Source organism: Mesoplodon mirus, assembly GCF_964341445.2.
Source record: "Mesoplodon mirus genome assembly, chromosome: 10".
NCBI classification, from domain to species: Eukaryota; Metazoa; Chordata; class Mammalia; order Artiodactyla; family Ziphiidae; genus Mesoplodon; species Mesoplodon mirus.
The window spans coordinates 106665968-106679904 of record NC_138986.1 but is presented as its reverse complement, the minus strand read 5'-3'; the positions used below and the strand labels follow the sequence as shown (position 1 = coordinate 106679904).

At 43.8% G+C, this 13937-nt stretch overlaps 1 protein-coding gene across 1 annotated transcript in view; it reads left to right on the top strand.

Annotated features, from left to right (window-relative positions):
• Positions 1-13937, top strand: part of LOC309811220 (protein FAM170A-like) — a gene marked incomplete at both ends in the record, with an annotated part of 208729 nt that continues 194792 nt past the window's right edge. The window contains one exon of the mRNA XM_082633808.1: positions 1-585. Within this exon, the coding sequence (XP_082489934.1) occupies positions 1-585 (585 nt within the window). The remainder of the gene's footprint in view (positions 586-13937) is intronic.

Genomic DNA, 13937 nt, shown 5'->3' with positions numbered 1-13937 from the left:
TCAGGAATCCGGAGATCACATCGAGACACTGCCCAGCCTACCGCACCCCTAGCCCAGGTTCAGGAAAAAGGGGAGACCGCTCCCCCATCACACTGTGTCTCCTCCTCACCCTCTTCACCCTGTAAGAACGATCTGCACACAGACAAAGAGGAAAGGGGCATGAAAATATACTACATGCAGGTACAAGTGAACAAGGGTGTAGCTGTCTCCTGGAAGACAAAGAAACCCTTGGAGTTGCCTGAAAAGCAGCTGACAATAGAAGAAGTGACCCTTCCTGAGGATGCGTGCACAGTAGGCACTTACCCCTCTGATGTGTCCACCGAAAACCTCCTGTCTGACAGTGAGCCCACTGGGGAGGAGAAAGAGTATGAGGAAAGGGCAGAGCCAGGCAGCCCATCAGGGTCACCTGCCGTCGAGGAGACACCCAGGGCCAAGACACCGGACTGGATGGTGACCATGGAGACCGGCTTCAGGTGCATGGCCTGCTGCCGAGTCTTCCCCACCTTGGAGGTCCTCCAGCAGCACGTGAAGGGCGGCGTCCTGGAGGGCTTCAGCTGCCGTATCTTTCATCTCAACATGGCCCAGTGGATGGGCAATGTGGAATCCGAAATCACCCCGAGGAGGAGGACAAGGAGGACGAGGAGGACGAGGAGGAGGAGGAAGAGAAGCAAGAAGGCCCCAGCCCAAAGAGACCCCGTAGGCAGGCTCTTTCCTCTCTTTTGATTTCCACACAGCAACTGAGATTCATGGGACAGAAGATCCTGGAGACGGTGTGGTCTTGGAAGAGGTAAGGCTTGAGGCTGGCAGTCTTCTGAGCCTATGTCACGAGGGCCCAGAGGAGTCTAAGGGAAGGGGCCACACACATGTGCTGGTTTACCTAATGGCTCTGAAGTTGCATCAAATGGGACACACCCAGCACTTCCAAAGGAATTGAGCTCTGTTGACTTAAACAAGAAGGTGGAGCCTTTTCCTAGGAGTTTTCTCAGGGTCTGCACGATGGACCTCAACTCTTAGAGGACGTACTGCCAGCAGCTCCTTCTCGGCAGAGAGAGCCAGGAGTGGTCTCAAGAGAGGACAGGGGCCCTTGCAGGACCAGAACTTTGAGGTCTGAGAGCCTTGGGCCTGAGCTGAGATCTCACCCGGACCACTGGACCTAGCCTTCTGTGACAAAGGGGAATAGGAAAGAGAGTCACGTGGAAATGAGGTCCCCCGAGATATGGAAATGTTCCAGAACCTTCGTTGCGTGGTAGTTGATCTGGAGCCAAGCTCACTGTGGTGTGTGTGGCTCTGAGCATTAAGGCAACGCTGGAGGGTAACCCTGACCAGCAGAGCTTGGAGAGCTTCTTGTCTCTTCCTGTTCTACCTCAGTTGTTTTATCCCTTCCAGGGAGAAGAAAGCACCCTCGGGATAGTTGGTAGTAAACCAGGGTATATCCTCCCTCAAGGGGACCCGGCCTGCCCTTCATTCAAGATGCTCTGGAAATGGGAACTGACTCATGTTATCGAAATGGCTGAGGGAGCACAACTCCCATGTTGATTCCGGTCAGACATGTTCATCAGACCTAGAGCTTTTCTCCTGATTCAAATCAAGTAGGGTATTAGTAGACTTCCCATTTATTTCAGCCCTAGAGATAGCACATGAGCAAATATAAAAAATCTCTGTGTATCAAAGCATTCTAATGAGCCCTTTCATTTTGCTGTTCATTGTGAAAAACACGCTCACTTTATCTCTGCCAATGAAGTGTTTCCACTTGACCCATGATGCCCCACGATCCCATTAGCCTCACTGAATTTAGGGAGCCCATTATGATGACATACTTTCCCTCTCATTCCTGGCCTGCAGAGAAGAGCAGCTACAGAGCATTCCAAGACTGCTAACGCTCCTCTCACCAATACGTTTCTTAAACCTCTGGCAAAGGAAGTGTCCTCTGAGCCCTCCCAGGGCACATAGGGGGTTTGGGTGAGCAGATCTTATGTGATAAAACCACTCCAGTGGTCTGGCATTCCTATGCCTTTGTAAACCTTCTACAATGGTGGTTCTCAGCTGGGGACACTTTTGGTCCCCCCTCCCAGGAAATATGTGGCAGTGTCTTGAGACATTTTTTTTGTGTGTGGTATGCGGGCCTCTCACTGTTGTGGCCTCTGCTGTTGTGGAGCACAAGCTCCGGATGCACAGGCTCAGTGGCCGTGGCTCACGGGCCTAGCTGCTCCACGGCATGTGGGATCTTCCCGGGCCCTGGCACGGACCCATGTCCCCTGCATCGGCAGGCGGACTCTCAACCACTGCGCCACCGGGGATGCCCCTTGAGACTTTTTTCTTTAAGGAGCTGTGTTATGAATGAGCCCCACGTGGCTGGTGCACACGGATGTATCAAGGCACTTTTTTTTTTTTTTTTGGTATGTGGGCCTCTCACTGTTGTGGTCTCTCCCGTTGCGAAGCACAGGCTCCGGACGCGCAGGCTCAGCGGCCATGGCTCACGGGCCCAGCTGCCCCGCGGCATGTGGGATCTTCCCGGACCGGGGCACAAACCCGTGTCCCCTGCATCAGCAGGCGGACTCTCCATCACTGCGCCACCAGGGAAGCCCTCAAGGCACTTTTTATTGTTACAACTAGGGTGGCAGGGAAGAGTATGTGCCACTGGCCCATCTTACATTGCACAGGACAGCTCCCAACAACAAAGAGCTATCCAGTTCAAAATGTCAGTCATGCCAACGTCAAGAAATTTTGCTACAACATACTTAGAAAGTCCTGGCATTTTGACTTTAGCATACGCTAACTTTGGGTACAGGTGTCAGTCATTTGAGCAAACTGTTGAAGGCATTCCCAGGTAGCCAAGCTAACACGCTGAGTCTGGAATGGGTGTTGAATGCACTCGTATCAACAAATCCAGCCTAACCCAATATTACATTACTCCCACCTGCTTCAATACCTACAAAATCCACACACATTATTTCTCAGGTTTCTATTGATATAAATTATACAATTCCTTATTTTAGCAGAGAGTGTCTCCTCATGGGCATCCTTTATACCCGGTGGGTACCCACCCCTTCCCTGCTCCCGTCCCCATTTCAAGGACTCTAGTCTGATTACTAGGTCTGGAAAAACGAGAGGTAGTGGAGGCAAGTCTTGAGGATCCACAGACCCCTGCAAGGAAACTATCTCAGAGTAGAGGCAGACTTCCTTCTAATAGCACAGCAGGCTCAACTAAGAGGTCACAGGTCAGAGGTCACAGGCCTCAGCTTTGTTGGAATCTGCCCATGTATTTCCACCTCAAATTTCCAGGATTCTACTCCTTCCCACTGATGCCCTAGGACATAAGAGAATCTACAAGGTTGTGAATCAATGTGTTGTCATTCAGCCACTGACTGAATTTGACTTTGGATCCCCTTAAAAAAATAAATAAATAAAAAGGAAGGAAAGACAGATAGAAATGCTGATTATAACAAGTCCCCCAAAGTGTTGCTATGTAGCCAAGCTCAAAGCTAAGACAGAAAATCCCCAACGGTAAAAACAGATTTCGAGCTCAAGCTATCAACTGGGAGTTGAAACTGAAGGCCCTACAAAGGCCAATGGAACTGGATACAAAGCTAAAGATTTAGTCTTTAGCATAGGTGGGAGTCAAGGTTAGAGGAAGCCATGCACTGGGAGTGAGTTGTGAACTACTCAACACTAAGAATGGAAGAGCAGCTCTTTCATTGAATGTGAAGAAAGAAACAGGTAGTCCCTAGTTGCTACCACTGTCTTTGAACCAAACTAAAGAACAAGGTCAACCAGAAGGGCAGATATGAGAATCAAAAAGGAAACCTCTCTGGAATCCTCACTGAACCAAGTCTAAGTTCTGCTCTACTTGTGGTCTTTCACTTACAGAGACAAACCTTTTGGGCTTACCACAGGGATCAACAGACTTTTTCTCTCAAGGGCCAGAAAGTAAATATTTTAGGTTTTGTGGGCCATCAGTGCTCGCCACAACCACTGAACACTGTCAGCACAATGGGAAACACTCAAAGATGGTAAATAAATGGATGGGCCAATAAAGAGCTTTTATGTTCCAATAAAGCTTTAAAGGCAATGAGCCAGGTTGGGCTCACAGGAGGTAGTTTTCCAGCCCTTGACTTAACTCACTAAACTACAAATTACCTTGAGAGTTGGTGGTTTGATAGCTACCAAACCAAACCAAACAAGAAAGCCCTAGGATTTCTGACATCTAATGCAATGCAATTTGAGGTAGCATGGACTTTACATACACATGTGAAGGTGTGGTCTAGGAAACCAATCTTGGAAACCTGCCTCTCACATTAAATACATCTTTTGCTGAGTAAAGCCCTTTAACCAAGTAAGTGTTAAACATCAGTGAAATGACTAAGAAGTAGGAAATGGTATGCAAACCTCCTCCTTAACAACTTGTTCCCATCATTCTAGGTTTCTTCCCTATGCACATTTTTCCTTAGGGAATCGTTGATAAATTTTACCTCTAAAACTTACCTATTTCCACTCTCTATCTTCAGGATTTGCCCAATCACTGTTACTTTGTAAACAATTTTAAAAAGTTTTTTGGGGGGTAAGTTCCTTTTTTCCCACAGCTAATGGTTCTCTGTGTCATAGTGTCTGGAACGACCCAGCTACTTCTCCAGTCAGACCAAGCACTTGAAAGGACAAGCCGGTACCCCGAGCTATCCATCCATTCACCCAGTAAGGAAGCCTGATGAGGAGAACTAGGATGTGTAAATTTCTACTGTTGGAATTAAAACAGAATATTCTGGGCTGCATGGATTTATCCTAAACTTCAAATGCATTAATTATAAATAGACCGTTACACTGACTACTATTCTGTATCTTTGAATAACCATATACATTTTTTCTTTTTATAACTGATTTCTAGAGGTCTATTCCTTAATTTTGGCCATATATATGTATACCTCATGATGATAGGATTTCTTACTGTGAGGGATTAATATGTTCTTAGTAATTTTTAATATTATATTTTACATTATTTTACTACCTATGTTACTATAAAAGTAACAGTATTTTACTGGAAAATTGATGCTCAATGAAAAATTTAAAATATGGAAGTTACATGTGGAAAAAATCCCTGAAAACCTTGCCACTGTTTACCTAAGGGTGAATATCCCTTTACAGATGATAGGATGCATTAACACACACACATACATGTTTGATTAAGGTATGTGATGTACCTACCTAAAATACATTAAACTGTTACATGCTTCTGTCATTAAGTTTAAGCCATCATTTTAACAGACCTGTTATTACATAACTATCTTAAAATATAAAGACATTCCTATTGAATATTTCACTTTTACAAAATTTAGTAACATTGACATGCTACTCACCTTTTCTATTTGAATTTCCTAATTATAAGGTCCTATTCTGTGATTTCTATATCAAAGGGACGCACGTTCTATGTTTTGATATGTACTCAGCAACTTCACTTTGAAAATCAATTTTTCAATCCACCGCTAGGAAAAAGTGTGCAAGTCAGTCGTTGAATAAATATGTTTGATGAAATTACCAGATTTCAACAAATATTTTTTTTCTTTTTATCTCAGGCCAGAGAGGAGTAAGGAGATAGAGAACTTGACAAAAGTAATCTACTTCAAACAGCCTCTTTTCTCTACTTAAGAAGTCTTGATGAAAGTAATGCTAAAACCCTTGGGAGAAAATCACATCAAAACCTAGACGGAAATGTGGTGAATAAGAAACCAACGATCAGTTCATTTACTAAGAAATGTTTGTCCTCTGTCACTGTCATTAGTAACTCTTTCTGACACTTAAACCTCTGCCTTGACATTCCTGAAAAAAGGGTCAACAGTATGCTTTCTGTATTGCAAGATGAACAATCCATTTTCAGTAAGTCTATACTGTCACAAAAGATAACTAAATTTGTACTGTATAAGATTCACAGAATATTAGATAGACGAAGTCCAAGATAAGATCCAACTTGAAGCGAGGCTGGGGGGAGACAAATGGAGCTCATCATAACAGGACGATGCCACATTAATATTACAAATTGCAATACTGAGTGGTTTTCTAACACTTCAAATTTTTGTCTCCCTGAATTACTTTTAAGGCCAGATTTAGGTTAACTGCTCTGAATACAAATTTTTATGAAATTTTGGAGGGGATTGCAACATAATTTTCAAAAAGTTTTTCCTCATTCATTAACTGAACAAATATCGAGCACCTACAAAGTAGCTGACAATGTTCAGACTGTAGATTCAGAACAAACGTCGCTGCATTCGTGGAATTTACGTTGTAATGGGCATACATTTTGGCATGTTCATCATACTTTTGTACAAGGCCTGCTAAAACTCACACTAAGGCTTCTCCCCTAATATTTAATAGAGGTCAAAGTTCCAACTTACTACACCATTTACCAGAGTTCTCTGCCGTGTGGCCTCCTGACTACTGGGACATGTTGAGCTATGGCTGAAACACCGACTTTAATGAAACAAATGATTTTTTTTTTCTTTTGAACTTGATGACTGGAAGAATTCACATGACACCTGAGTTGTTTTTGTTTTTGTTTTACTCATTTTATGGAACTTTTCTCGTGTGTGGGCTCTCTGATGGTCTTACCACTCCTCTCACTTTTATAGGATTTATCAGCAGCATGGATTCTGTGATGAACTGTTAGACTGGAGCGCCAACTGAAGCTCTTACCACAGGTCTCACACTTGTAAGGCTTCTCCCCTGTGTGCACTCTTTGATGAGACTGTAGCTGTGAAGGCCGACTGAAGACCTTACTGCATCTGTCACATCTGTACGGCTTCTCTCCAGTGTGGACGCTTTGATGAAGCTGAAGACTTGAGGCCTGAATGAAGTGCTTCCCACACTCCCCACACTTATATGGTTTCTCTCCTGTGTGGACCCTCTGATGCATGTCGAGGTTCAGGCTCCACTTGAAGCCCTTCCCACACTCCTCACATTTGTATGGCTTTTCTCCAGTGTGGACTTTTTGATGGGCTTGAAGGTGTGAACTCCGACCAAAGCTCTTCCCACACTCTTCACATTTGAATGGTTTTTCTCTGCTGTGGACTCTCTCATGGGCCAGAAGATTTGAGGCCTGCCTGAAGACTTTCCCACACTCCTCACAATTATACGGTTTCTCTCCGGTGTGGATTCTGCAATGAATTTTAAGATCTGCTCTACGACTGAATCCCTTCCCACACTCTTCACATTTGTATGGTTTCTCACCGGTATGGATCAGCTGGTGGATCTGAAGTCGTGAACTCTGATTGAAGCCCTGCCCACACTCCTCACACTTGTAAGCTTTCTCTACACTGTGGGCCTTCTGATGGATTTGAAGATATGAACTCTGACGGAAGCCCTTCCCACATACCTCACATTTATAGGGCTTCTCCCCTGTGTGGACAACCAGATGAACTTGATAATGGGAGTTCCTCCTGAAGCTCTTCCCACACTCATTACATGTGTATGGTTTCTCTCCTGTATGGACTCTTTGATGTGCCTGAAGGTTTGAACTCAGAGTAAAGCCTTTACCACACACATTACGTATGTATGATTTCTCTCCAGTGTGGACTCCCTGATGGGCCTGAAGACTTGAAGGCCGACTAAAGCCTTTCCCACATTCCTCACATTTGTAGGGTTTTTCTCCTGTGTGGACCCTCTGATGAATGTATAGATTTGAGCTACAAATGAAGCCCTTCCCACACTCCTCACATTTGTACGGTTTCTCTCCCGTATGGACTCTCTGATGGGACTGAAGGTGTGAATTCCGACTGAAGCTCTTATCACATGTGTCACATTTGAATGGTTTCTCCCCAGTGTGGACTCTCTGATGGTCCTGAAGGTGAGAGGCCTGACTGAAGGCCCTCCCACACTCCTCACAATTATAAGGTTTCTCTCCCGTGTGGACTTTACAATGAATAGGTAAGTGCTGACCTACGGCTGAAGCCTTTCCCACATTCCCCACATTTGAATGGTTTCTCTACAGTGTGGACTTTCTGAGGAGTCTGCAGCTGTGAGCTCTGACTGAACTCCTTGCCACACTCATCACACTCACTGTGTTTTCCTCCCGCGTGAACTCTCTGATGAATATGAAGAACCGAGCTGTAACGGAAGCCTTTTCCACACTCACTGCACGTATGAGACTTCTCTTTTGAGTGCAATTGCTGGTGAAGATCAAAGGTGGAGCGATCGGTGAAGGTTTCTTTACGTTCATTACACTGGTAAAGTTTTTGTCCTGTGTGAATCATGGTATTCTGATCCAGTGTTGAAACCCTCGTGCTATCTTTTCTATAGTCACTGTAGCCATAAGATTTTTGACCCTTGTGTACTCCATGAGCATCAAGGTGATGTGAAATCCAACTGATGGTGTCAACATCCTCTTTACACTGACACCGTTTATTTTTCATGGAAATTTGCTGGTGTCTATGCTGATCATTCTGTGACTCAGCCAATGAAGTTTTCCTCCAAGAATCCTGGGCTCTCAAAGTTGCAAACCTTGCATTTCCACTACTACTGGGATCACCTGCTTTATCATTTCATATACGGTTCTCATCTTCAGAAATTTGAATAGAGTCCTGCCCCAATCTGGCAGGGGGAATCACCTTGTTTGTGGAACTGACAACTATTTATCATGGAGTCTTGGCATCTGGTTAAGTCATTTGCAATTTGTTGCCAGATTTGCCAGCAGGAAAGCTCTTCACGTGATCCTCTGTCTTGAACGGCCCTCAACTCACTTTGATTGTTTTCTTCTAGAAGGACAGAGAATTCAGAGATGTGGACACGTGAAAGCTTTGTTCAAAGATTCAAGATTTTGCACTTAAGACACAGTATGAGACTTTAATGAGCCTCAGGATGGTTCAGCTCATCTTTCGCACGACAAATGAAGTTCTCTGGTTTATATACTAACAGAAACCAAGAGATGGTCTGTTAAACTCCCAAATACTTAGCATTAATGAAACCCATTTAAAACCAAATGACTACTCTGACATACTATTTAAATCATCTTTCAAAAATTACATGTCATTCCTACCATAACACAGTATCAATAAAGACAAGCATTTTGCTGTGCTCACAGCTTTAACAGTGCCTAGCAGTTAGTCAGGGCTCAAGAAATGCATGCACAGGTGAACTCAGTTTGATTTCTAGGATTCTCTACCATTCTGAATCCCAGGTTAAGTTTGAACCAAGTCAGAGAAGCGAAACAGCTTTTACAAGTCAGGTATCAGATACAGGAAAAGGACTGGAAAGTACAGTTTTGCTTAAGTTGAAAGGCTGCACCCGAGGCGGCAGCACACCAAAGGGGTTAGTGCTGAGGAGGATATGAAAGGGGCTAAAAACCGGGACTGCCCCGGTGGCACAGTGGTTAATAATCTGCCTGCCAGTGCAGGGGACACAGGTTCGAGCCCTGGTCCGGGAAGATCCCACATGCCGCAGAGCAACTAAGCCCGTGAGCCACAACTACTGAGCCCACGTGCCACAACTACTGAAGCCCGCGTTCCTAGAGACCGTGCTCTGAAACAAGAGAAGCCACTGCAATGAGAAGCCTGCGCACCACAACCAAGAGCTGCTCCCACTCACCACAACTAGAGAAAAGCCCATATGCAGCAACGAAGACCCAATGCAACCAACAATTAATTAATTTTAAAAAAGGGTCTAAGAATCAGTGGGGTTAAAAAAAAGCATGAAGACCTATGCACTGGATCCTTCTCAGGCATTTGTGCTGCCTAATATGTTCCTCCACTCCCCCTGCCAAGCAGGAGTCAAAATTTAGAGGCTAGGGAAGAATGCTGTCTCTTTAAAAACAGCATGGAAAATTTTTGGACACAGATACATTGGTCTTTAACAAGAATGAGTTCCAAAGTGAAGAATGGGCTTTATGAGTGAGCTGGGAATAAATTCCATAGCCTGTGATAAGTATTGAGAAGAAACAGACTAGAAACTATTAAAGAATGATCAAAGCACTCAAGGTGACATTATCTAAAATGCCTTCTACAAGGTACATACAAATGCACACACACACACACACACAAAATGTTTGTAGAGCTAACAAAGATCGATTTCTTATTAGTGAGGTGGGCTTTGGAGGAGGCAAATGGGACGCAGCGGGGCAAATCTTTTAAGGGAAAGGCTAACTCACCAGCTGGCTGTTTTCTGAGACCTGTTCTCCCCTGGTATAAGGGATAAGGAAATAGAAATTTCTTTCCTTCTATGGGAGGGTTACCTAAGAAGTAGACATAAGAATCCTCATTCAAAACACTATTTCCTCCCCAAATGAATTTGCTCTGCTACTGGGAGCTCAAGGAAAGTCACAGGGAAAGCATTTTACTCAGTTTGGTTATAATTACAGGTTCTATACATATTTTTTGTGCAAGTTGATGAGGGCCAACTTGTACAGAAAGGCAAACACACACATACACACATCATGGGCACCTGAGAAGTTAGAATTAGGCTAGGAATTCATTTGAAGACAAAAAAACATTTAGCAATATCCCTTATTCACTCGGATTTGTTCACCGCCTACTAGCTATTTTCATGGAAGGCTAATTTCTCTATCCATTAACTCATTCGTTTATTCAAGAAATATTTAAGAGTTCCTGTCATGTACCAAGACTATGCTAAGCACTGAGGCTAGTGAGCAATAAACATATAACAGCCCGAATTCCTCCTGCACTCCTGGATTACCCTCCAGTGGAAGACAGAGAGGTGAGAAACAGGTGAACAAAATGTACATGAGTGAAACGCTTAGAGACAAAACAAGGCAGGGCAGAGAGAGTAAGAAAGAGAGGACTGTATTTTCCATAGGGTGGTCAGAGGACAGCCACCTCCTCATCTTTAAGGTGACTGACTGAAAGAAGTAGAGGCCTAAAAGATTACAGGTGAAAGAGTATTCCAGGCAGAGAGAAGGACCAGGAAAAGGCTCTGTGGCAGAAGCATCCTTTGCAGGTCTGGAAAAGATAGGGTAAGAGGGAGGAGAGGTGGTGTATTCAGGGAGGTGGTGGAGAACGAACAGCAGCCCACAGAAGGCTCTAGAAGCCACTTTAAGTGGTTTTTATTCTAAGTAAAAGAAGCCACAAGAGAATTTTGAAACAAGAACATAACCTGACTTAAAGTTACAAAAGATCACTTTGCCACCTAAAGAACAAACTGTGGGAGGAGAAGGGTGGCAACAGGTGACCAGTACAAAGACTATGCAATAATCCTGGAAAGAGATTTCCAACTGGGACCAGGTGATGGACAGCACAGGGCTGGTGAGAAGCAAAACAGATAGAGAGCTAACCACAGGAACTCACGGCTGCTTGGTTCTCACCTAAATTTCTATCTGGGTTGCTGAATTCATCAACCAAAGCCTCTCTTCTCTTTCTATATGTTTTGTATCTCGTTTGAAGAATGAGAACATGCAAAGTCACAAGTTCACATGAACGGGCTAGAGCGAAAGTTTACTAGAAATTTGAGTTCCAACTGCATATTCAAGGTATTGAAAGCTGTGTTTTTCAAACTTTGTATCACGACCCACTGAAGAAACAGCATTTATTTCACAACCTAGATACACAGGTAGAAAAGTATACATTACTAAAACGAAGCTTGAATGACCTATATCTAACCAATGTCTCCTTTCATGAAATCTGTTCCCACTGGCTCTCACACCACTCATGCCATCGCCCAGAGTTTCTGCTGCAATGTGTTGTACTCTTCCTAAGAAACTCTGATATTTTCTATACTATTTTATTTCATTAAAAAATCACACGTAGGGCTCAATAAATTGGCTTTATGATCCACTAATGGCGGGGAGGGAAATCTGAAGAAGAATACACAAGGTACAGCAAGATACTGTCGATTTACAGTTCTTTTACAAAATAATTGAAAAGGACCTGAAACACACTGTTTGGAAAGACCAGAGACATCCTCTCGTGTCCCACAGGAATTGCAAAAGTCTGGTCCCCAAACTCAGGGAACCACCTCAAGAGGCCCAAAGCCTTGAAACACCAAGGTCACAAAGACACTCACAGAGAAAGGCTGTCCTCACCCACTGAGACCAGGTTCCGGAAGTTTTCCACCATCACATCCTGGTACAGCTTCCTCTGGGCCGAGTCCAGCAGCCCCAGCTCCTCCTCTGTGAAGGCCACGGCCACGTCCTTGAAGGTCACCGCCTCCTACGACAAACAACACCACCTCAATCTTATACCCAGTGGCCAGTGGAAGAGGGGCAGCCCTGAGGAGACGAGGAGGATGGGAAGTTGCTCCGGCTCCTGTGAGGTGTGCAGACTTCCCAGCACCCCCTCCTTCCATCCTGCCAATGCCACACACTGACTTTCCTCAGCCTCACCGGACGTGCAGCTATGAAAGAGAAAGCTTTGTGTATTTACCTGGGGCTCTCAGACAACTCATAAGTAAACTCCCTAGAATTCTAACCACTGGATCCTGAACTAAAAAGCTTTCACTCTTTAATTATTATTGCCAGGTGCCCCAGAAACAGTTACCAATTTAGTCCTGGCAGTATTTGATGGCACCTGCTTTCTCACTGAGGTGGGAACCAGCTGAGAAGGAGTGTTATATGTGGAAACTAACCAAAAGGCCGTGCCAGGTCTCTGAATGAAAACTCTCTCTTTCCCCGTTCCTGTCTTTCGCTTGAATGCAATACTCTGACTCCAGACCCTTGGTTTTCTGGGTGAGTCTGAGTTGGTTCCTCCTTTTTTTTTTTTTTTTTTTTTTTTTTTTTTTTTTTGGTTCCTCCTTTTTTCACAACCCCGATTCTTTATATTTAAAACAAAGATGAAACCAAGCACCTCTTTATACAGTTGTTCTGAGCTGTCTATGCAGTGACAAGTGCTTTAAGTACCACTGGACTTTTTCAACTAAGGTCATGTATTACTCTGATTAGAAAAAAATATAAGATGGAAAAAGAAACAAACCAGTAAATAAAATACACAAAGGGTCTGACTCAAGCATGGGGAAGACTGAATCTAACTCTGGTCGTGAGAAAACTTCTAACAATACATGATTTTTTCTGCGTGAAGCAGCAGTTTGATCCTGCTGTGCTCTGCCGTATTTGGATATTCTACCAAAAAACATCCAAGGCACCACATGTAAAACATACCTCTTAAATTCTGAATACCTAAACCTACTATGTTAAGGGCAAAAAGGGGCAATATTCTTCAGAACAGATATTTTGAGAAACAGGTTAAATCAGGAACACTGTCACTGTAGTGCTCCTAAAACAGGAGAAGTCTTTAAACTAAATGTCTGTGAATGAAGAATAGTTTAAAAAATAGGTGCAGGGCTCCCCTGGTGGCGCAGTGGTTGAGAGTCCGCCTGCCGATGCAGGGGACACGGGTTCGTGCCCCGGTCCGGGAAGATCCCACATGCCGCGGAGCAGCTGGGCCCGTGAGCCACGGCCGCTGAGCCTGCGCGTCCAGAGCCTGTGCCCTGCAACGGGAGAGGCCACAACAGTGAGAGGCCCGCATACCAGAAAAAAAAAAATAGGTGCATAAGTTTGCAGGAACATGATAAAGCAATTAAAAGTGAACGTTAGCTAGTATTAAATGAAAAAAACAATTTAAAACTGTATCTATGTTATAAATACAAATACACATCCATGAATACATATGATGAAGAGATTACAGAAATATAAAAGCAGCTAATTTGTAAGCAGGTAAGCAGTAGACTGGAAGATGTCCTTCATTTCCCTTAATTTTTCTTTTACTTGTAAAATAAAAAAATGATGAAATAAAACAAATTAAAACCGAAACCAATTACATTTAACAGGAATTTTAAAAAAAGCACACATGGCACACTCAGGTCCTCATATGCTTAGACTCTCCTTGAAAGAGAAAACCCATATGGAACTATACCCAATATTTTGTAATAACCTATAAGGGAAAAGAATCTGAAAATATATGTATATATATGTATAACTGAATCACTTTGCTGTACACCTGAAATTAATACATTGT